General features: G+C 40.2%; 2 protein-coding genes across 8 annotated transcripts in view; both read left to right on the plus strand.

Annotated features, from left to right (window-relative positions):
* The window catches only part of LOC123975176 (basement membrane-specific heparan sulfate proteoglycan core protein-like), a gene marked incomplete at its 3' end in the record, with an annotated part of 647,231 nt that overhangs the window by 480,656 nt on the left and 140,738 nt on the right, over positions 1-25,837 (plus strand).
* fam43b (family with sequence similarity 43 member B) lies at positions 5,342-6,343 on the plus strand. The gene has a single exon (XM_046056456.1). The coding sequence runs from the start codon at positions 5,342-5,344 to the stop codon at positions 6,341-6,343; it is 1,002 nt and encodes a 333-aa protein (XP_045912412.1).

The following is a 25,837-nucleotide window of genomic DNA, read 5'->3' on the forward strand; positions in this document are numbered from 1 at the left end:
TGGAATAGGCAGCGTAAATCCATCTCGATAAACATTCCATCTTAGTCAGGTAAATTCGACTTAGTATTGATAAGTCCCTCTGTAGCCATATATTTAGTCTTGACTTGCATTCTTTAATTTTATTTTCTACATTCAGAAGTTGGCTTTGTTTTTGGTCCTTAGATAGGTAAATCCCCAGGTATTTAATTTCTGATTAAAAGGGATATTACAGATGTCTTTCAGTGAAGTGTCGTGTACAGCCAGCAATTCACACTTTTTTAAGTTTAATGTTAGGCCTGATGCTTTGGAGAACTTTTCGATTTTGGCAATAGTACTTCTATTTGGTATCTATCTTTTAAGAATATTGTTATGTCATCTGCTAGTTGGCTGATTATAATGTCTGTGCCAAGTACATTAAGTTTTTTAATATCATTACAGTTTTTAATATAGATTGCTAGCATTTCTGTGGCTAAAGACAGCTGACTGATTTTCCCAGATGGAAGGCTATAACGTTAATGTGGGACAGATGTTTTCAAAGCGGTGCTGAAGTTGTCTGTTTTCTGCTGGACAGGTAATTAACTTTGTTTGTTTCAGACTTTAGCGATGCAAATGAAAACTGTTGTTTGAAAGCTTTAGCTAGAAGCTGGCCATAATCACAGAGAGCCGTGACATGTTCCCCCTGTTAGTGGTGTGAAATATGGATTAATTTCACGGTTCCTACTTTTTCTCCAGCCTGTGGTTTGGCTTTGCCGGTTACTTAGCGAGACAATGAGCTGATCACTAATGTTAATTGGCATTGGCATGTTAGCTTAGAGCATGGAAGCATCAGCCAGCTAAACTTTTACTGACTGGTAGAAAAACATATTGTTAGTTGGATTGGTTTATTCTCCAGCGCTATGCTTTGACTTGTGGTGTTATGTTAGTTGGATTAATTTCATGTAGTGACTCTTTCTCTCTCTCCAGCGCTCTGTATGTTATGTTATGTTCCTGAGAATCAGCTGATCGCTAATTGGCAATAAAACCACAGCTCAGATCAGCCAGCTAAACTTTTACTGCGCTGGTAGAAAAAATATGTAGTTGGTTTGTAATTTCATGTAGTTGTTCTCCAGCCTCTTTTATGGCTTGGTTACGTGGACAGAAATAATAATAATAATAATAATAATCCTTATTTGTAGAGCACTTTTCAAAAACAAGTTACAAAGTGCATTAAACATGTGTAAAGAATAATATCAAAAAAAAAAAGATAAGAGCATGAAAATTTTATATAAAATTAGTAAAATACAATAAAATAAAAGGGATAAAATAAAGTCAAATAAGATCGGGAAAAGCTCTCCCATAAAAGTATGTTTTAAGAAGGGACTTAAAAGAGGGACTTAAAATGCGCCTTCCTGAGACAAACAGTTGATGAACATTATTGGTGATGAAAGGGAACAGCAATGAAGCTCAGATCAGCAGCTAAACTTCACATTTTACTGGCCTGGTGAAAAACATGTATTTCTTTTTACTGCTAATGGTGATATATAACAAGACCGTGTCTATCAAGTGACCAATAATAAATACTTTCCCGAATTTGCATTGAAAAACGTTATTGGATATTGCTTCCCACTATGCACACAAAAATGTAATTTGCACTTTGACATGCTAAATGCCCATTAAAAACGTTGCACCGTTTTAGGTTTTACCACAAGCTGAAATTATGGCTGCCAGTACTACTTTGTGTTTCTGTTGTATTTAAAAAAAATTAGACATTTTGGTAATATTTGCAGATTGCTTATCTAATTAAGCAAAGTGAGAGGAGCCTTGACTCTCACCAGCCAATGCCTTTCTAAACTTCATGTATTATGTGGTTTATAATGGACTGTGGTGCAGAAACAGTGAGGCCTTCATTGTCCTGTTTTCTGTCAGTGGTCATACTTGATGCACTAGATGTGATATTGTTTGAGAATTTCTTCATTTACTTTGGTATGTTAGTCCAGATGAGCCAACCCTCCCAAGATATAAAATAATGTATTACAGGAGTATGAGACATCATGTAGCACTTCATTTCTTCATGTGGCTGTTGTTTATTAATGAAAAAGTAACAATAATATTAAAAAAAACATTTGGTTTTACATCATTTATATAATTTCTTAATATATCTAAAAGAAACCTCATTTCTTGACTGGCACTCTGTTTTATCTCATAGATGACTTCTTTGTCCTGTCTCAGGCACCATAGCTATAGTGCTCGCTTGGGTAGGGGAAGGGGGGTGCGATTCGCAACCCTCACCACTAGATGTCACTAGAACTTACACACTGAACCTTTAAATTGAATGCATGCAAAGATCTGTTATTATATTGATTTTCACCACATTTACAGCTTAAGAACAAGTTGTTTTCACTTTCACTGGCAGAAGATAAAGGGACAGGACACGTAACGCCGTGAAGAGTCGAGACATTTCCTAATTTCACTAAACAGCCCACGTGAGGTAACTCGGATGGCAGATATGCCAAAAGTGAAAACATGCATCCATTTCTGTAAAGGCCAAACCATGATGGATTTCTTCAATTTAGCATATGAGTGTCTGTGGTTAGAAATGAGATATCTTAGATCACAGAGATGGTTTATGGGACCACAGCAGGTTGTATAAAGCCTCTCAATCACACTGTTTGGAGGCTCAAGAACATACTGTACCAGCTCATCCTGGATCAGATCCTGGTTCCACTCTTCAACCACTAAACAACCAACTAGTCTAAAAGCAGTAGTCTCTTAATCATCTCTACAGTGTAGTGTCTCCTTTATGGTGACTGCCCAGACTATTCCCAAACCATTTAATCAGTTTTCAATTTCCAAACAGTTTGGCCACACACCCTCTGGTTATGCATGTGGTTTACAAAAAAGCTCTTTTGTTGGTGTGCATCTTAAGCCACTGAGAATAACAGATAGGAAACAAGAGTTAGTAGAAAAGATCAAATTGCTCTCTCCTAGTAATAATAATAATAATAATAATAATAATAGGAATAAATCACATCTAAAATGAGGTTGTGGCAATTTATTTTTTCTATTCATGCTTTTCTTTAATTCACAGCACACATCAGGGACAGAAGAGGAGACATTTATTTTCCAGTGTTGCCACAGTAACTAACCTCTCAGCAGAGAACTTCATCCACCATCGATACGTGATACAGCACAGCTCTGCGGCGGACAGATGATATTTATTTTGATTCATCGCACCAGAATCCTCCATTAAGAAAGCAGCCACCTTTTTATCTGTCCTTCTTATACAGTGTTTGGCCAGTCACACAGATGTTTGGACACAAACAAAAATAAAGCTAAGGTAGGCAACATTGGAGAACTAGCAAGAGACAGCAACATTTTTAAAGTATGCATCCAAAAAAATCCAACTCCCTCCTTTTAGGCCTCCCTCCAAGTCCATCCCCAAAAGCACGTTTTCATACGCAGTGAGTTTTTTATTTTTTTGTCTTAGCATTTGATTTATTGATTGCTGTGGGCTTGTACAGAGAATTTCAACAAATGTAACAAAAAATGCTTTTGAAAAACATTGCATACCCAAGCTTTAGAAATTATATTTTTGCAACAGCAGATATGTTTTTAGGGAAACATAATGCCATTCATATTCTTTATCAGCACAAGTGGCAAAATGTTGATACTGAATTTATCCTCTTTCACTGACAGTGTTATATAGTTTCCAACAGTATGAAACTTTTTTTATGGTAATGTTTCGGCACTCGCAGCACTTGGTTACGCTTTGAGAAAGATGTTGGTCTTGATTAAATATTAGACAACTTCACTTAAGGTGTGTTCAGATGAAAGCTGAAGCGAATATTCGGCCTTAACAGCCACTGGGAGTACAGGGAAAGGCAGCTAACTCTAGTGCTAACTTGGTTTGTGTAAAGTACAACCGAAAGGTGGAATTGAGTAACACATACATATTTTCAGAACTTACCGTGAAATCCTATGTTTTAGCTCATTTTTCTCCAAGCCCTCTTCTTTTGTGTGCATGCTTACTGCCCTGAACTCATCTACATGGCGCCACCTCTTGGCAACAGGAAGTAAGCCCTGTGATATAATCCTTGTTTGATTTACATAAAACCTTTAGTGTGGTCAACATTCACCTACTCGGACATACCATGTAATTAGCAGGTAATCTCTAGTGCCACATAGGGGACACAGCAAGTGACGCCTGACTCCTTTGTGAGGTGTCCAATGCACATGATAATTCAGAGCCGCATCTATGACCTCTGGCAACTGCACCACGGTCGCAATAAGCCCCAACACACCTCATTGCAGCTTTAATTTCAAAATGTAATTGGCTATGAGTCTAAACGCAATTTGAAAGAGAGAGGGTTGAGAGTTTTACTTCATTGTTTAATTTCAAGAGCTAATTTCAAGTTACAAATATACTGCGACAATTTCAAATGCACAATTTATGATTCATCCTCAGAATCTTTTGATGCAAGTGTTAACAAACTATTTTTAATTTGACACATTTGCCCTTCCTTTTCATTTACTGCTTAATTATTTAGTAATATCACTCCAATGGAAGTTCCAATCCATAATTATGTTTGACCATATATATATATATATACACACAGTATATAGGGTATTTTGTTCAAATTCTGTCTGTTGTGTGTTTCTCAAATTTTCTAATGTAAACAAACAAAATTTACCTACAGCATTAGAGGGCAGTGCATATTTATATTGAGTGGCTATCCAATATTTAATGTTCGTACATGTATTTGATTGATATGATCATTTGATTTACTGTAATACCAGGTTGCAATTTTGTGTTTTGGGTCCCAACATCATTCATCCTCATGCTAACAATGGCTAAAGATCATTCTGTTGTGTCACATCACACTAAACATGAAGAAGTTATGTTTTATCTACGGACTCGACAGACTTTTACAACACAATTAACAAGTCACATAAGTCCACTGAGAGGGAATGACCAGGAGATGTACCCTCTTCCTCAGGTTTACAAGAAACAGAAATATAGTGATACCTCAGTCAGTGCAAAGCTGGACAAATAAATAATGCTTTGGTGGGGAGCCATTTGGAAGCAAAACAACAAAACAGGGAGGGGGTTGAGGGTGCCTGAGCGCTGGGCTAAGTCTCCTGCACTGATCAGCGCTGCATGATGCAGACAACAGAGGAGGAGGAGGAGAGGAAGGAGGAGCGAGCGGGGGAACAAACTGGCTGAGGCTCGCAGCTCTCAGTCTCTCCTCTGAGCTTCGTGAAGCAGCTTCTCTCTGCTTTTCCTCTCTCCCTCGCACACACCGGCTTTCCTACTCTTTTGCCTGATCTGAAAACAGCAAACGCAGCGGCAGAGGGGCTCACTCGCTCCAACTCCTCCCCCACCATGCTGCCCTGGCGAAGGAATAAGTTTGTTTTGGTGGAGGATGAGGCCAAGAGTAAACCCAAGAGCCTGGGGACCGGGCTGACCTACCACTCCATCCTTTCCTCTCTACTGCGCTCCTGTCCTGACTTGCTGCCTGACTGTCCCTTCGACTGGGTGGGCAGCATCTTCCACACCAAACGGCAAAAGGTGCAACTGAACAAAGAGGAGCCCGTTTACAATGTGCGCTACCTGGGGAGTGTGGTCACCATCACTGCAAAGGGAGACGGCTGCACCCAGGAGGCAGTGGCCAAAATCTGGGCGAGGAGCAACTACGGGGAGCAGAGTATCAAGATGAGGTTAACAGTGGGATCTCAAGGCATCCGGATGAGCGCTGACAAATCTGGAAAAAAGAAACCCATCCATCTTTATTCTCTGAACAGAATCACCTACTGCAATGCTGACCTGTGCCGGCCCAAGATCCTGGCTTGGATCTACAGGCACCAGGTCAAGAACATGGCGGTGGTTCTCCGGTGTCACGCTGTCCTGGTTAGCAAGTCGGAGAAGGCCCAGGCCATCGCCCACAGTCTCTACCAGAACGCCACCTCCGCCTTCAGCGAGTTCAAGCGTCTGAAGCGTCAGAGTGATTTCCGGCACTGCCAGCAGCAGCTGCTGGGTGAGGAGGCGGTGCCCCTGATGCCACTGAGGAGGCTGTTGAACGGGCAGTGCCACTACAGACCGCCTGCCAGCAACCCCGGAACCGCCACACGCCTCTGCTCCATCACAGAGGAAGAGGAGGAGGAGGATGATGAGGACAGCAAAGATGAGAGTCAGGACTTGGAGGAACCAGAGGAGGATGTAGAGGAGCAGCAGGAGAAACAGAAGGTTTTAACCACAAACACAGACCCAACTCAGTTATTATCAGAGTTGGACATTGGGGATATTGCCAGATTGGAGCAGTGCCAAATCAATTTTGTCAGTGACAGCAACAACAACACGTTTACATTTATAACCTCTCTTGTGTGACAATAACGCAGTGTAAAGAATGCGACTCTGCAACACTACAGTAACATTCCTCTCTTTACCCTTCATCGGTACCCCACTCAGGCTCCCTCCTGCCCCCGTCCACGTAACGTGAAGTATTTACCAGAAACTTCTCCTACTGCCGGGTGGTAGAGAAAAGGCAGAAGAACGTCCTGTGGGAGTAATTTCTGTTCTGGCCAGATGGCTCAGATGCTGGTTTTGACTGTAGCAGCTTGGGAGACTGCGTGTTTACAAAGAGGCCTGGTGATGCACAGACTAACGATAGCACAATGACGAATGAGGACAATGGTTACAGAAAACACGAGCGTGCTGACGTTGAGATCAGCGACACCGGGGTCACATATTGATCACAGCACCAAGCCGGATGTGTTTATTAGTCCTCTATCTCTTATTTTTGTGAGTATAATCAATGCCGTGTTTGCCAGCAGGGACACTTTTCGGATCGACTATTTTTTCAGGGAGGTTCTTTGTAAATTTGTGTAATTTTTCTAATATGACAATCCTCAATGAAATTGTTCACAGACTGACCTTTCTGAGTGCTTACAATCAAGTGGAGAAGTTTATTACGGTTTTACTAATGAGTCAGCCGACTAATAAATAAGGCTATAATTTAGGAAGCAAGCCATTGAGTCGACATGTTTATTGCTGTCATTTGTTACACTCCTTATCATTTATGCATGACATGTCAGCAGTAACCTTTTTGTGCTGAGCTTTTTTCATGTGACATCTTTGATCCTTCTTTTAAAATGAACACTGTGAAAAATGTGTGAGCAAGGACGAAATACACAACTGTTCATGCAGCAATGTCTAATGTATGTAGTGCATTTTTATATACCCATTTCTGTGTCACCTGGTTTGCCAAAACAACAAGAACACAAACAGATCTCAATTTGCCATTGCTGTGCTCTTTTTAGCCAAGTTTTGTTAATGCAGTGTTTCCACATGAGCCCTTGCAAAAATACAGATGGACCCTTACAATTTAACACAAATTGTTTTGAATATGACTTTAGCTAATATCCTGTTGATACTATATGTGCTACTGTCTAAATATGCATTGTGATTGAGATTATGAGATATGAGATTAAGCTATTTATTTACCAAATATGTTGAATAAAAATTACCCTCACTTTGGCTTTCTTCTTGAATCTCGGAGGGAGGGTATTTCGAGATGTTTTCAAAGATTATTTAAATGAATTCAACAACTCTGCATTCCACCAGTGTGAATTTGCATATTGGAAAAATATGTGTAACTTACACTTCAAAGACAAAAAAGACCCTAGACTAGCATAATCTACAATAAGAAAAGACACACAATGTCAGATATATGCCAGAAAGTCCCATTAGATGTTAATGTGGTTTAAAACAGTTCTCAGTCTTTTGCTGTGAGGGGAGCAATTAATCACGGGATTGAATTGTTCAGGAAATGAACATAAAGCACCTGCATCGGTAGCACGGCTGTCAGCCTCTGACAGGAGCAAGTGATCCAAAACGGGGAACGGGAAGTTGACTCAACCATCAACCATTTTACTGCAAACATCAGCCATTTTAGTGATGACGGAGTCTTTAAATTTTTTTTACTGGAATCACACAAACATCATCATCAGCAAGTGACGACATTTATAACATGCCAATGACACATTTATAACGGAAACATGTTAGAATTGTGGTGTTTTGCAGTCAAGCACAGTCATCAACAGCTCTGTCTTCGAACAACAATTAATACATTTTTATGTTCCAAATCATATCATCACAATATAACATTGCAGTGCAATCAATATTTTAATGCCCAGTGAAATTATTGATGTTAAAGCTGTTCATAAATTCCGTTTAACTGTCTTACATAACAACATCAAAAGCTGTTTGATATGACAGAGTCCTCATTAAGAATTCTGTTTTTGAAGACGGATAGGTGCTGCTGCTCTGTTGATGAAAACGGAATCATTTTGAGCTGTTTTGAATTTCTGAAATGACTGTTCTGAAGGGATACTTTGAGCTGGAACCTTTAAGATCAATATTTTTCTTTTCCTCAAGCAAACTACATCTGAGAAAGAACAGGTTCTAATGTGAGAAGAATTCCTGTGTCCTTGCCACAGATCCACTCACAGCAAGGATACTGGCAGAATATGAATACTAAGAGAAACTGTATGTGTTTTTATTGCATTTTAATCTCCAGCTATTTCGACAGGCTCCTGTTCTGCAACAACAAACAGTCATATTCACACACGGTGCATGTGTGATGAAGTCAGACATGAAGTTTTTGCTCGCTGACATTCATGCAGAAATGCATTGTGTTTGACATGCTGCCAGTGCTATCTTAACATGGAGTGGTTTGCAGAGGAGCATGTAAACACAACTCTTGTCAGGCAAGCAGAAGAGAGGGAACAGATGGCAGCAGCAAGGTGCACGCTGGGCTTTATCACATTCATCTTCCAGAATAACAAGGGCTCAAGCTCAGATCCATAGCTTGTTGTGCTTTGTCACATCATCAGCCACAGAAGGACACTCTGAAAGAACACGGAATATAATCAAACATGGCAGACACTGGCCTGTCAAGTATCACATAAAACCACGCTGTGCCATTTTACAGCAGGGTGTCTTTGGAGACCCCAAAAGCTGTTTCTGCCTGAACACAGCTGGTCAATCCCCACACAGCGTATGTGAAGCAAACACAGGGAGATGAGTGACAGCGCCGCAGGCCCACTTGTCGCCATCACAACGAAGAGGAGTGGAGGAACAAAATGTTGTGTACCAGAGCAGCTGGCGGCAGGTGGCAGTCCGTTTTCTTCCAGTGAGAATTGTACCAAAAAAATGGCACTGGATCAATGAGACTGTGCTTGTTAACACACACACTTTTTTACAGTCTTATTATGTGCGTGTGTTAGAGTTTATGCTCCCAAAAAGTCAAATTACTTTGACACCAAGTAAGTACTTTACTAAGTTAATGTTAGGGAAACATTGTGGTTTGGATTAAAATGAGTTCTTCCTTACTGTTAGGGGACCTCCGTTGTCATGGTTACAATAATAAACGCTAGGTTAGGGGTAGGGGGTGATCAGTTGGAAATGGGAAATGAACAGCTGTCTCTCTTCAATATTTTTTTACCCATCCTTCCATAGAAAAACTCAAGGAAGCGGCTGTGCACTGCTCTTTAACAGACGTGGGGAAGTTAAAGGTACAAGGTGCAAGAATTAGGGATGGGTATCCCTACTCGATACCTTTAAGGTATCGACCGAAATAGCCCAGAATTGAGTAGTATTGAAACATCTCCAGTCAAACCGGCACTTCATTCGATACCTTTGTGGCAAAAAAATACTATTTGTATGCCTTTGCTTGCAGCAACACATCGAATGAAAGAGAAGGGCACACATTTTTTGTTCTTTATGTCCCTGCACGCGCCTGGTCCCTGCATGATTATAACAGCCCCTCAACCTTCGGCTGTCGTCTCAGGGATGTTCGTCACTGTGGCAAGCTTGGCTTTCCATTGATTTCATCTTCTGGTATCATTTAACACTACTCTGTACATTTTTATTTGATATTCACATCACTTCGCAGCAGCAGTGATCAGCTGATTATACTCATAAAGCCTCCGGCTGCAGCATGTTTAAGCTGACTCCTTACTCATTTTCTTTTTGGTAGTACTTTTTGAAGACCAAAGAAAATATTTTTATTTGAAAATAATGCTAATAAACACAATGAATAATATAAAACAAGGTAAGTCATTGTTTTTACATGTTTTAAATAAAATGGTATATATATATAAATATATATTTTTAATTGAAATGGTCACATTTAAATTACAGCTAAATAAAATGTACAGGTTTTAATGAATGACGTGATATTTACAGTAAATATCATAAAAATTAAAAAAAAACCCCACCAATTAGGCTCTCATCTGAAAAAATCCATATAGCATATCAAAATGTCAATACCTGCATCAACCATCAAAGTGTCCTCAGCTGCTGATTAATTGACCTACTTAAGCCACTTTGTTCGACAAGATCGCTGTGTCTTTTCATGTTTCAGTGGGATGGTGACACAAGATGGCAACGTGCGCTTTGCTGATATTTGGCACCATATGTTGTTGTGGGTGTATATTAACATTTAAAGTGCTAGATCCCAAAAATAACATGAGGTGAATTTTTAAGATGAATTTCCAGACCAATACCGTATTACAACACAGGACGGCCGGGGCTAGCTTGTTAGAATGCTAACTTGAAGTTGATTAAGTTGATTATTATTATTAACTTCAGTAGATATGCAACCCAATACATAGACATCTTTGACATAACTTCTGAACTGTTACTTACTGATAATGTTAGTTCACTAAAATTCTATCTTACACATTGTACCTTTAACCAGAAGTACATAGTCAAACCAGCCAGTTTTTCTTCATCCTTGAAGCTAAGTCTAGTGTTGGGTCTTCTTTTTTTCATTTTGATGCTCCAAACTGTAATGGGCTCATTACTGCCCCTAAAAACACCCACTGCTAGTGGATGGTTTTCCACCTAATGGTCACAGGGGGCAACAATGAGCCCATTCCAAACTCGAAAACAAACTTCAAGTGACACAAAGATGAGATTCATGCTTAATCTGAAGTGTTTTCAAATAGTATAGCTGCAAATATACATCTAGGCTAGGCTAGTAACTTCTATTAAAAAAGTAGCACACAGCTGCTTCCCTAAGCTCAAGACAGTCTTGAAGCAGGCTATAATACCTTAACCTAATTTCCTCCTTTGCTTTTGTCATAATTCCTAGATGGCGATCCTAGATGGCGCTGCGTATAGCTGCCTTGGTGTTAGGTCCCCTATGTTTTGTTTTTTGTTTGAATTCAGTTTCGGCTTTGACTCCTGGAGCTCTTTCACCAGAGATGAGCTCATGAACATCAGGGGAACATCTCCAGCGGATATATTTCCCACTTTTCTCACATCATCAGTGGAATTATTGGACATTTTGGTGAAGGGCACGCTCACTGTTGCTCAGGCTGTGAAACGCTGTAGTAGAGAAAAAAGCCGTGTCGCTCGTGTGTCTCCACTGGCGGTGGAGGTATCTGTTTTTATATTAACAGTGGCTGGTGATTCAGCATCACTGTTCTCCTGATCTGGAATATTTTATCGTTAACTGTAAACCGTTTTACTCCCCCCGTGCTTCATTCACTCTGGTCGGTGTTTAGATTCCACTGCAGGCCAACGTGCACGGCGCACAGCGCACGCTGGCCGACCAGATACTCTGTGTGGAGCAGACAAACCCAGACTCCATTGTAATTGTTCTTGGTGACTTTAACAAAGGAAACCTCAATCAAGAACTCCCCAAATATAGACAGTTTATGAAGTATCCAAGCAGAGAGGGAAACACTTGCTGGATCACTGCTATACCACAGTAAGCAGTGCCTATCACGCCGTCCCCAGTGCTCCACTGGGACATCCTGATCACATCATGGTCCACCTGATTCCTGCATACAGGCAGAAACTTAAACTCTGTAAACCTGTGGTGAGGACATCTAAGAAGTAGACCAGTGAAGCTGTAGAGGATCTTCAGGCGTGTTTGGACTGCACTGACTGGGATGTTTTCAGGACAGCTACCAACAGTCTGGATGAGTTTACTGATGCCGTGACACCAACACGCACCAGGGTGAGTTATAACAATGACAAACCCTGGTTTACAGCCAAACTCGGATAGCTAAGGTTGGAAAAGGAGGAGGCATATAGGAGTGGGGACAGGGCCGGGTGCAGGGCGTTAAAGTACAGGTTTAGCAAGGAGGTGCGCTCTCTCCCCCGCTCTCTCTATCTCAGAAAGGGATGTCAACAAACTATTCAGGAGGCATAAACCCTGTAAAGCAGCTGGACAGGACTCTGTCTCCCCATCCACCCTGAAGCACTGTGCTGATCAGCTGTCTCCGGTGTTCACGGACATTTTCAACACCTCACCGGAGACATGCCATGTGCCACCCTGCTTCAAAGCCTCCACCATCATCCCTGTCCCCAAAAAATGTGTTTTGCCACCTTAAATACATCAAAGACCCACTCCTGGACCCCCTGCAGTTCGCCTACAGAGCAAACAGGTCTGTAGATGATGCAGTAAACATGGCCCTTGACTACATACTCCAGCACATGGACTCCCCTGGAACCTACGCCAGGATCCTGTTTGTGGATTCCAACTCTGCTTTCAACACCATCATCCCGGCCCTGCTGCAGGACACCAGTTCCCCTCATGGCTGCGTTCTTTCACCTCTGCTCTTCTTCCTGTACACCAACAGCTGCATCTCCAGTCACCAGTCCGTCAAGCTCCAGAAGTTTGCGGATGACACCACCCTCATTGGGCTCATCTCTGGTGGGTATGAGTCCGCCTGCAGGTGGCAGATTGACCAACTGGTGAAGCCAGAACAGTCTGGAGCTCAACACTCTGAAGACAGTGGAGATGGTGGTGGACTTCAGAAAGAGCCCAGCCCCAGCCTCCCCATCATCCTGTGTGACTGTGTGGCACCATCATCTCCCAGGACTTCAAGTGGGAGCTGAACATCACCTCCATCACCAAGAAGGCCCAGCAGAAGATGTACTTCCTGCGGCAGTTGAAGAAGTTCAGCCTGCCAAAGTCAATGATGGTGCACTTCTACACCGCCATCATAGAGTCCATCCTTACTTCTTCCATCACCATCTAGTACGCTGCGACCACTGCCAGGGACAAAGGCAGGCTGCAGCGTATCATTGGCTCTCCAGGTCACTAAAGGATCTGGTCAATCAGGACCAAAACCTCTCACCACAAAAACAGCTTCTACCCTTCTGTAGCTAGCCTCATTAACAAGGCCCGGGCCCCCCACTGCCCCACTGCCCCCCCCCCCTTTCAAATAATACAAATGTCTCTGCATGAGTAAATATTATTTCATTTCATTTCTTACCATGCACAAACCTGGCACATTGCACATATTTGTCGTCAATCGTTGTTGTTTCATTGTTGCAATATTGTCTTCCGTTGCAATAAGACTGCACAACACAAACCACAGTAATGCACACGTAAATATCTGCCACGTTGTTCTTTCTCTGCAAATAATTGTATTATTTTTCTGTATTCTTTTATTATTCTTATATAACTTGCATTTGTTTATTCCATATTTGTATATTTCTACATTTATTTATTTTGAATGTATGTTTCTGTACATGTAGCACCTCATCACCAAAGCAAATTCCTCCAATGTGTAAAACACTACTTGGCAATAAAGCTCCTTGTGATTCTGATTCTGATTCACTAGAAGACTTTGTCACTTGAATGTAAACATATGTTGTTTTAGGGCACTGATTCTGAACATTATTCTTACATTATTTGATGCTCCTATCATTTTACAGTCGAAGGAGAAAACTTGAGTTAGAGTTACAAGTTCAAATGATCAGACTCTCAAAGTTAACAAGTATCATTTCCCATCTCATGCATATCTTATAACACATTCCGAGAAAAGAGTTGCACACCTGGCAATTTGCAAATGAGATGCTCTGTGTTTTGCCGCTCAGCAACACTCAAATCACACAGACAGAGGATTCTCTGTCTCTGTTGGAACAAATAACAACACTGCACTCTGACATTCACATAAAATGCACACTCATGAAATTCTTTTGGTTTGACAGCTTCTCCATATAGTCATTAGCCCAAGTTGTCAAATAATCTCCTTGGGCCACGACTGTTCCTGTACGCTGCAGTCCAGACCTTTGCAAAAAAAACAAACTCAAAAACCTTGAGTGCCAGTGAGCATAACTATACAGCTAACTAATTCACAAGAAGCAGGGATTAGTTACTGCCATTAAACATTTATGGTTTTATTCCATGAAAACATAATAAGTAACGCCAAAATTGTCAGATAATAAGTCTGGGATGAAAAATCATGCCTCGGGAAATGCGGGCATGCATTTAGTTTAATAATGATTTTCAGAAAAGTGAATAATATCTCCTTCATCTCTTTTCTCCCTTGAACAGTGCATGCTTTTTGTAGCAAGGCTAAGGTTGCAGATACATTTATGGTGGTGAAATGACTGAATCATACAGTCTTGAATAGTGTTTCAGTAAGCTTCAATACTCATCCCTGCGTTCCTTTTAGCTGCAGAGTTTATTGAAAATGAGCCACAGAAGACATTCCCTGGCCCCTACCACTATTCCACTATTAAACCTGTTTAAATTACCCTTTGCAAAATTGAAACAAGGGTTATTTTAAGATTTTTGGTAATAATGTTCCGCAAAGAAGAACAGCTAATTTTATAAAACCTGCATGAAGAAATTTAATAACACCTCCTGATGTCTTATTACCACACGCTACAGTACAGGAGGATTTGCAGGAAGGGTGCATGTTGTCTCCAGACATCACCACATTCATTACACAGATTCATTATGAACAGTATCAATAGCCTTGGAGCAGAGGTTTGTGTTTTCATTGTGTTACTTCATGGCATCCAATTGGATTGTCTTTGTAGGGGTCGGCTTAAATTGTTTTGTGTTTGTTGTGCTTGTGCGTCAGTTGCTTCTAACTAATTGTGATGGTGAGATGTTATAACACGTTGCATCAACCTTGACTGACACTTAGTGCTGTCATGCTGACATCAACAGTGCTCACAGAAAAACAAAGATTTTGATTTAAGTCAAACCTCAAATGTTAAAACTAGAAAACCATGGGGAAAACATGATGTGAATATGACATTTATGTTTGTTTGATGTATTCATTTGAGGAAGGTTACAGTCTACACATTTCTTTTTTGTCTTTTCAATAGAAGTTTAAGTCATGTGCCTCAAGTCTATTTCTATTACAGTTAATCACATTATATTTTTATCAAAACACAAGAACACTCAGTTTAGTGATGTTTCAACTCCCCCCCCCCCACACATTTCTTGGGTTTCCACTCCGATGTGGCCACCAAAACCTCTATGGCTCCCTAAAACTCACAAAGGTTTTCTATGAAATCAAACAATAGAGATTTAAAGTGAGCTTTAGAGGTGCATTTTAACCATTGGCACAAAGCCAGGCAGCTATTTTTGTTAAGTTTAACTAACCATCTCCTGGCTGTAACGTCATATTTAACAAACAGTTATGAGAGTCGTATTAATTATAATTATATTCTATATAATTAATATTCTCATCTAACTCTGCAATAAATCTTACAAGCATAAGCTTTCAGTGATATTTCAGATGATTAACATCCACTGGGTTGCAATAATGATAATGTACCCTTTCAGACGTAACACATAATCCCTCATAAAACCACAAATTGTTGTTCTGACATTTTTGCATGAATAAAAATAAAATGAACTATTCCTTTAAGAAATAGGAGACACAAGTTCAATGAGATCAGTGCCAGAATGGATCAAGTCTTTCAAATATGGCGAGGTGCTGTTACATTTCCCACATGCCTTTCCTTTCACCTTCTCCCTTTCTTGAAATGCCACTATCTCAGATTAATAACATCCACTGGGTTGCAATAAAGATAATGTACCCTTTAGATGTCTTCTTTGTCTTTGTTTTAAACCATTGCTACAAATGGACAGAGGAATAACAGTCATGTTATTTGCCTCCTTGCTACAGGCTCCATATGTTTAGCTCTTACAAAACACCAAGGGCAACAAGAAAGTAATTGGCTGTAATTATCATCACATTTGCTGCTATTTGCAGTAACAGTGGAGGTGTATTTGTCATTATACTGCTAGGTCTCTGGGTTCATCCTGATGCTGCATGTTAAGCTCTCTGATGTCTTAGTAAAATGCATGACTAATATCATGACAAAACAGAAGCACTTTGGAGAAAGTTTTGTAAAGTAGAACAAAACAAGGCTCCATCAAAGAGAAAAAAAATCCTATTTACCCCCGAAGCATTTTGTTGGACAGCGAGGAGGCAATCAGTCCAGCACACGTTTGTTTCCAAGTCTCCTATTACTTGGGGAACAACGTACCAGAGAGCAATCACTTAGGCACACACACAAAACAAAGTCATAAAAGAAACTGGGCCAAGACACGGACACACATGTACTCGCATGACTGGGGGCATTTCATTTAGGTAGACAGTGTTTGAAGATAAGATACATTTTCTTCTGTCTTTGATGAGCTACAGAGAGTGGCGGGTGGATAAAGGGGAGCAGTAGAGTGGGTGGACTTGGCCGGCATGTGACTGGGTTGGCACATGCCACAGATGAGGCAGTGTATGGATATAGGCCATGGCCCCAGTACCTGAATAAACAAGGACGCACAAAAACAAACAGGCTGGACCTCTGCAGCCAGGATACATTTCAAGCCATGGCAGCTTTATTTTCAACATCACTTTATGCACTGCTGACCAGCAGTGTCTGTAATGTATCGTTTATTTAAAACTAGCTTTCCCTAACAATACAAACAACAAGAGAGAAAATAAAAAATATATATGAAGGTTACACAAGTGCAGACTTGTTACATGTTTATTTAGGAGTAACATAAAACCTATTTATGCATTTCAGTTCTAGAACAAGTGCATCATTTTCCAGTCGACCGTTTATTCAGGGTGTGGGAGTATATTGCAACGGTAATGTATTAATGTATAAATTGTTGGCACACACAATAGATAGAGCTTAAATAGTGGTAATGAATGACATGGGTAAAGTTACACTCTCCATTTTGATGAACGTTACTCAATTATAGACACAACATGGCATTTTTAACGAATTGTATAAAAGAGGGACGGCAGGCATTTGACTGCTATATTAATGCTGTGCTCTGCAAAATAATGTCATAAATGGATTTGGGTCTTGGTTTGCAGATATGTGAGAATACTGAGGTCCAGAAATTGTGTAAAGAGCTGAATGACTAGAACATTTGGTCAATCGTTGATGGTGACATTTAGGACATCTGGCATCAGAAGTGGAATTCATATAATTTTGTGCTTTTTTGCCGAGTAAAACAGAGATGTAAGTTAAAAGCAGTAAATGCAAATAGTTGCGGAGTGAATGCAATCAATAATGAGATCCCAGGTGGAGTCAGGGATGGTCACATGTTGTTCCCAAGCATCTCTAGTATTTGCTGGATTGATGGAGAGTATGTGTGCTGAATAATATCATATAACCTTGTCATACAATTATTGCAAGTCCTCCAGTAGTTGGCATTTTGCTCAAAACCACAAATTCGAACTTCATGGTGGTGCTAGCGGAAAAGCCAGCTGATAACCAAGGACAGTAGGATTCAACTTCTGGCAAGCAAGAAAGTCTGTACAAAAATTTGGAACATGGGAAAAACATCAAATACATGTTTTAATAGAGATTTTAGTCTGGACCAAAGTGGTGGACGGACTTATGAAAGCTGCAAGCACGGTCAAAAAGTTAAGTACAGCGAAAACTCTTGAGGTGGGTTTTCCAAATCTGTGCTACTTTTTTCCAGAGCTAAATTAAATTAAACCCCTACAAAATAATTCGAGAGAAGTTTTTCTATTTTTCTTGGGCTATTTCATCAGTCTAATGTTTCTCCAACCAGAGGTATGGTGTTCCACTTCGATTACCCCATTTGGCGACTTACATGCATGACAAATCCCTCTTGCTCTCTCAGACAGTGCCCGTGTTCATTTGGGATCAGCAGGAATTCATTATAAAACCCGCCAATCTCCACAGGGTGCAACCTTGAAGTGGAAGTTAAGGGAGACGTCATCAGAGAAGGAGTACTTCAGTAAAGTACAAGATAGATTAAAGATGCAACATCTTACTTCAAATGAAGGTTTAGGTCAGGCTGAAAGACATGCAACTGCTTTGATTATTTTTAACAGTATTACATGACACATAACTGCTTGAACATTCAAGAGTCTATAAATGTATCGTGTCATGCATCACACACTCATTTATTCACAGCCAAGCTTTCTTCATCATTTCAGTAGAGGTGAGTGTCCTTGTATCCATTTTGTCAGTTATCTCCCCACCACTGCATGACACGGCAACTGAATATGTTGACAAGAGCTGGAGGGGAATATTGATGTGGTCCCCAAAAGCACCACACACACACACACACACACACACACACACAGTAATGCTAATTCATTTTAAAACTCATCATCTCCTGTGTCTTAATTAGAAAAACAGACAGCCATCACCACAGATCACTCAAATGTTCCCTGAATATCCTCCAACCAATTGCACATGCTGTGCTTGATTTCTTTCATCAAGAGTCTTGATTACCTTTCACAGGTAGAGACTGAATGTTTGCCGTTGGCTCCAGCTGTTACATTGATATACTGTATATCTAACTTTAACTTATCTTGAAATTCAAATTCTCTAACATTTTGTATGACAAACATTGCAGCATATTTGCTGTGCATAGTTTTCCATTATTAAAAAAAAGACAAGAAAACAAAGCAGTTTGAAAAATGTGCATATATCCCAGGACTTAATGGATCTAAAAATGTACAAAGATGTGAGGAAAATGGAGTGAGAGTAGAGGGGAATAACAGGAAGAACTGAATTTTCTGGTGAGTTCTGAGTTCAGTCTCAGTCTGAGCTGCCACATAAACACACACACAAAGGCAGTAGCTACATGTGTCGCTAGTTAGCTTACAGCTAACATCAACAACAGTTCAGTGGTCACAAAATGCCCTTTGGGCTGCAGGGTTATTTTTTGCTACAATACGGCTAATGGCCACTGGAAGCAATTTTGGAAGGCTGAGCGGCAGCGCCTTATCCAGGTCTTCTTATACATCCATGGTCTAAACACACCTTAAAGATTTCATTTCAACTGCATGTGCAGTTTAATACAACAGATAACAGAATTATGGGGACAGCAAAACAAACTATTGTCGTTTTCATAAAGTCAGGCAATAATTGGCCTTTTTTCTTAATTCTGTGAGTGATCTGATTTTATGCTGCACACAGCATGAATCTGTACAGTAGCGCACAGTGAAATGAGTTGGTTACCTCACACAAATATAGAGGCCTTTACAATAAAACATAGTTAGCTTACCTCCAATTCTCTCTGCAAAGTCTGCAAAGCCATACTTCCTAGCAACCTGTGAGTCCATATACGCTCACACGTCTTTTTTTTGGCGCACAGGATGGCACAGATAATTAAGGCAGCACCTTTCTGCCTTGTTAGCATTATTCGGAGCAAACAAACTTCTACCTGCCTCTGAGCTTTCAAACAAATCTTTATTGACAATTGTGAATAGCCAGAATAGCCTGCAGATGGCGCTGTCCCTTTCAGGGTACACCAGTGAAGGAAAAGGATATTGGGCGGAACAGCATAGAGAGACGAAAAAACAGGAAGCCATCTTGTTTTCTGCTTTGCTGACATTGTTTTACCTTGGAATTTTTCTGAAGGTAAATGTGCTGTAAAATGTGGCTTTTCTGATCTGATTGTATTTGTTGGATGTTGCTAGAAATACAGCCAACTGTCTCTATAGCACAGTCTTGTGAGAAAACTGTTGTAATGGAGGTTGGCTTTTATTGTTGCCTGACCATTAAGTAGTTTGTGATTGTTTTCCCGCCACCAGTCTATCTGTAAATAACAAACGCACACCATAAGACAGGCAATACAGTCATCTGAAAATGCAAATCACATTTCTCTGCATTTCATATTGAAGTCATAGTCATATTTTGTCAAGCAGTTATGTGTCATAGTCTCTAGCCTACTAATCAGCTCTAAACCTAAACTAAACTATAACTCATTTGAAAGCCTTGTTCTTGGTCTTTCGCACCCAAGTTGGAAATCACTGCAACCAGTTCTCTTCGTTATAGTGTACCGAGCACCTGGCCTGTACTCTGAATTCTTATCTGAATTTGCAGAGTTTTTTGTCAAATTTAGTCCTTAAAACGGACAAAGTTATTATTGTAGGGGATTTTAATATTCACGTGGACATTGAGAATGATAGCTTTAGTACTGCGTTTATCGCTCAGTTAGATTCCATTGGCTTCTCTCAGAGTGTTCATGAACCGACACTGTTTTAACCACACCCTCGATCTTGTTTTGGTGTATGGTATTGAAATTGAACATTTAGTGATGTTCCCACAGAATCCCTCTTTGTCCGACCACTGTTTGATAACTTTTGAGTTTGTATTGCTGAACTACTCGCCATTGGCAGATGGCCGCCCACCCTGAGCCATGGTTCTGCTCGAGGTTTCTGCCTCTTAAAAGGAAGTTTTTCCTTGCCTCTGTCGCCTAGTGCTTGCTCTTGGTGGGAACTTTTGGGCTTCTATAAATAGCATCATAGAGTACGGTCTAGACCTGCTCTCTTATGAAAAGTGCTGTGAGATAACTGTTGTTGTGATTTGGCGCTATATAAATAAAATTGAATTGAATTGAATTGAATCATATTTTGGAATGATAATTATGGGTTACAATTTTTTGTTGGATGGTTTGCGATCCCACATTTTTCTTATAGCCTGTCCTTCCCAGAAAAACTACCATAGGTAGTTTGTTCAGCACGTAATTACAACCCATATTTACGTTTATTGTGGCCGTTCGAAGGTAGCAAAGGAAGGAAGTAAGGTGACGTATTATAAATAGCAAAACTCCGCATAAGGAGGTAGATGAGGTGGACGGATGCATCAAACCAAGAACGTCCACACAGGAGAATGGCATTTAACTCCCATGTGAAACCAAGTATATGCTGAGTTATTTTAACATTACTGACTTCCGTCACATGATTAATGTGACTTCTGTCGCATGTTTTTATCAGGAAGTGACACGTAGTTATTTTTGTTACATATTTACTTGCGTTAGGTGTTTTTTGTACTCTTAACTCTGGTTATGGTTGCATTTTTTTCATTTCATACAACTTTTGAACTATGAATATGGTGAAAACTCAAGGACGATACACTTTACACGTTACTGTACTAGATAGGTATATGAGGATTAAAGTGCATAGATGACAGGGTCCTCTATGTTTATCTACTAGACAGCTCTGTGCAGCTTTTTATTTCAGCAGAACACTAAATTGTTTTGCTCTGAATAAACAACCTAAAAGATATTTCTGCATCTTATGCTGGTTTAATTTATCCACATTTCCTTCACCTTCCTTCATGAATTGAGACTAGACCTGTCACATTTATCAGCCTTGGAGACGTAAGACAAATTACTTGGACAGGAACTGAGGTATTTAGTTGACTACATATTGGAGAACTATAAGTCTTTAATATTCTGCCTTGCAAGACAGAGAACAGTGTACAATGCGTGTTTTGAAGATAGAGAAGATGATTGAAAAGACAACAATGGAAACACTAAGAGAAAGAATAAAAATGGCAGCTTATTCATTTGAGCAAACATTCACTTTCTTATCTCATTTAAATTACATTTCTTTCCAAGCCCACACAGTTTTCCCCAGACACAGAATCTGTCCTCAGGCTAAGCGTTCTCTCTGGCAGAGTGGTTCTGGCCTTTGATCTGCAAGTGCTAAGCTACTCTACTGTATGCACATTGTCATATAGCTCTTCCCTGCTCTATCAGCTCTGTCCCTGCACACAGGCTGATTGGTAAATAGATTGATGAAGGGGATGTTATGGTGATTTATCTTGACTAATCAAATCAAAAGAAACTGCCAGGTCACTTATGTAATATTAATCAGTAGCAAGGGTTTACTTTGTGCTAATTTGGAGTGCATGAATGTCTGTATTATGTACCATAAACTTACATTTACTGCAGCTGAACAAGTTTTATATTTGTGTCTAAAGTCTGCTTTACATACATTTTATATTGTAAAGAAATATTTAATACACAAGTTGATTTAATATACATAGTGAGAAAAAATATTATTCTTTACTAAATATTTTAACATGGTATACTGGAAATAACATTGTGCGTCATATTTTAATTTTGATAATATCAATCATCCATTGAGAATATAATAGAAAAAGTGACATGTATAATTAGTCAGAAAACAGTTGCCTATTTACATGTCCAGCAGACTCTCTCACTCAGTTTTTGCTCTGTTTTTGGTCTCCACCAACTCCTGAGGGAAATATCTGCCTCTTTAACAGCTAAATGCACCACTATGTTCATCAGCTATTTGCTAACGGTGGCTGCCATTTTGAGTTGGGGAGGTAGCATACAGTGGGATTTTAGAGCCACTTTACTGAAAACACCTGCCTGCTGTGGCCAAAAACAGTGTTTATGAGAGTGAAAGTTGCAGTATCTACTAGAGAGCATTATAACATGATACGCAGGCTATGCAACAATAATATAACATATAACTAATTACACGTTAGCCAACTAATATCTGTGCATTCACACACATGCTGTTCAGTTCAGATGCCGACAGTCCAAGTTAGATGAACTCAAGTATATCCAGCTGCAGATCTAGGGTTATCCGGTCGACATGCATACAATCAATAACTTCAAGCACACACCCTGTGATGGTTAGGGTAAGAGTAATATACTTCGGGGGGCTGTCAGGGATAGTTAGCTAACTAGTTTGGGTTAGCTCCCCCATGCCCAGTCACACAGACCACTGCAGCCAACACAGCAGACGTGACCAGCAACAGCTGAACGATACCGTAAATGTTCGTGCCGCTGTTATTCTATCATTAAATTCTCAGTAATGTTGTAAAATTTGAACCTAAATCAAGATACATCTGGCTCGTGATGTAACATTACAGAATATTCTTGGTTCGTGACGCTTAAAATCACTTTGGAAATAATAAAATATACAACAACAACAGTGGTATGAATTGAAACATTGCTTTATTATTATCATTAGGCTATTATAAATAAATATTTGCTGGAATTATAGTATTAATATACTATATTAATAATATGTAATTTTAGTAAATATTAACGCATAATGTACACTGATAACTACGTTGACACTCTTTTTTTAACGGCTCTTTTATTTAACGGCTATGCATGGGCCGAGCAGCCAAGATAAACATCATCATATTTTGTGTGCGGTGGCTTCTGGGACAAACCATATATGGAAGTTCAACTTCCGTCAACTTCTGTCACGTTTGTCTGCAGGCTGCAGCTGGACCCTTCTGAACAACTAGGGCAGTGGCACATGTAAAGGACCCCTTAGTTACCTTACTCACTGCCTGACCGAATTTCCAGACCATACGTTATGCAACTATGCCACCTGCTGGCGGAATATGAGAGTTCGGAACAGTAAGGTTGTGGGCTGGAAAACCAGATAATTTGCTTAAAGTCACTAAAAACTTACGTTAGGGGAAGTGAAGTCATAGGCCTAATTCTAATTCCTGGGTTTGTTACCCCTTACACAAACAAGTATAAAACTATTGATTTTAGCCGCTTTAAACATTATTTGCATGATGATAATTTCTCTCTCTATAAATTATTACAAAAAGCTCACACTGTCCCATCCCATGCTCAGAAATAAGGTAAATATAAAGCCGTATTCTTGAGCATAATTTTAGCCAGTAATTATACAAGGTGCATCAATGATAAAAACATTCAATGCCAGTCTTGGTTTTGCATATTCGGTATACTGTATCTCCCATATTACTCCCTATGTTGAGTCTGTGTTTCTCAATCTGATGCAGTTCTTTTTGCTCAGCTTCCCAGTGAATACGGATGAAATGCCATCTGCCGATATGAGGCAAGCAAGAAACCCTGTAGGCCAGACAGGTCTGTGAGGAAGTTTAGCATGGCCAAGGATCATTCCAATTTAGCCATGAATCAGGCTTTGCTCTGCAGAGTCTTTTTATCTTCCGAGGGACTCTTTAGGCTGAGACAGCTGCCGCTCTGTGCTCAGCAGCCACAGAGCTGTGACCCTAGGCTCCACAACAGAGCTCACAGCCTGACAAAAATATCAGTATCTAATGACAGAAGAACAAATTTAAAGTCTCATTTAAAGGGAAAGATTAGATTTAGAATGAAAAAGACAAGCTATTCTAAAAACGACACTACTTACCCAAGGTAAGTACTTTGTAAGTAAGTAAGTCAATACCCCCCAGACGTTATAACTAAATAAAACTGTAACGTTGCATGATCAACAATAAAACTGTAACCTGTTTGCATCCAACCTTAATAATTAACGTGATGGCAGCCAGCGGGACATAAATGATTACGTTAATCAACCACCACAAGTTTGGCAAGAAAACAAGAGCTCATTCATCTTTTAATTACGAACGACAGTCAGACTAGGTCGTAGCTAAAGCAAGAAGGAAGCTAACGTTAGATAGCCATTGCTGTGCTAAACATGTTTACTAACCTCAGGTTACTAACCTATTTTGCATTCAGCGTTGTTTGGGCCTTGTTGTATGAAGTTTTAAAAGCCAAAGTTTATGATGAATGGTGGAGCAGTTGCCGGTGTTTATTGTCCTCACTCATGTGTGGCCACGTACAGCAGATACGTAGTATGTGTTATGTAGGTAGGTTATAGGTAACAGCAAGCTCATCAGACGTTTCCTAAAAATAAACATTCTTCACGAGTCCCGCACTCGAGTCCGAGTCAAGTCTGAAGTCTTCTGAGGAAGAGTCTCAAGTCAAGTCTGAAGTCACTGTGTGTGAGACTGAAGTCGGACTCGAGTCCAAACCTCAAGCTCAAGTCCCCGTCTGTGACTCCTGATAAGCATTTTCAACCGTTTGCGCAAATGTACACAGTGCAGTGTCTATTTACCTCTAAATTGGACCATAATTTACAAAATGAGCATTCTGTATTGAAGACTTGAAACTAGCAATTGAGACTCATTAGAAAAGTGTTTACTGAGGTAATAAATCAATTGAGAAGTAGGATCATTTTGTCATTAAAGGGACTATATGTAGTTTTTCTACTAAAATGAATCCTTTTTTTATTGCCTGTGTGTGCAGGGGTTGTAATCTGACATTAAAATGATCCACTTGCCAGGTTTGGCTATTAACTCTGAAGGCAAATATTCTTATTCCTATTTGAAGGCTCTGGGTCGGATTTTCCGTGAAATCCAGTGACAGACACCTGCATGCGCGCTCCCGAGCCTCTCGCTGTGTCTACTAACTTTGCACTCAGCAGCGACGACACTGCAACTTACGACATGGAGTCTGCTAACACTAAGAAACGACCTGCTCCCAGCACAACACAGAATCCAACACAAACTCCACATAAGGATAAAAACCAACAAAATATTTTATCTGCTGAAGCTCGTCAGGCCAAACATGAATCAGATCGACTTCGGACGAAAACACGGATCAACATTGGCAGGGCTTTTGAGTTTCTACCATGTTGTGTGAAGCTGGTTCCCTACCTGTCTATAGCCACTCTCACTTTGCCTTTTTTAAGAAGTACTGTGCCAATATGCTGGTGTCTCGCTGCGCTGAATGAAGTAACGTTACGCAGCCGGTGTCAATCCGCCTCTTCCGAGACGGGAACGTTGAAGTAACAGAGCCTGAACATGTCTGAGTGAAAAGCCACAGCCTACATGCTGGTGTTTCTGCATTTATTGCAGGATTTCTGTATGAAAGCAGTTGTGTTGCGGATTCTGCTCGCTCATGAGTTCAAGCGAGCACGTGTATGAGCACACGCCTGGTTGCAATCTTAAAACCGCACATCTAGTGGCCACTGGAAACTACATAATACCCCTTTAAGT

This window comes from Micropterus dolomieu, linkage group LG08, assembly GCF_021292245.1.
Source record: "Micropterus dolomieu isolate WLL.071019.BEF.003 ecotype Adirondacks linkage group LG08, ASM2129224v1, whole genome shotgun sequence".
In the NCBI taxonomy this organism is placed as follows: Eukaryota; Metazoa; Chordata; class Actinopteri; order Centrarchiformes; family Centrarchidae; genus Micropterus; species Micropterus dolomieu.

Bases quoted from the DNA above. Each gene is read 5' to 3' on its own strand.
- fam43b (XM_046056456.1), top strand. From the start codon at position 5,342: ATGCTGCCCTGGCGAAGGAATAAGTTTGTTTTGGTGGAGGATGAGGCC.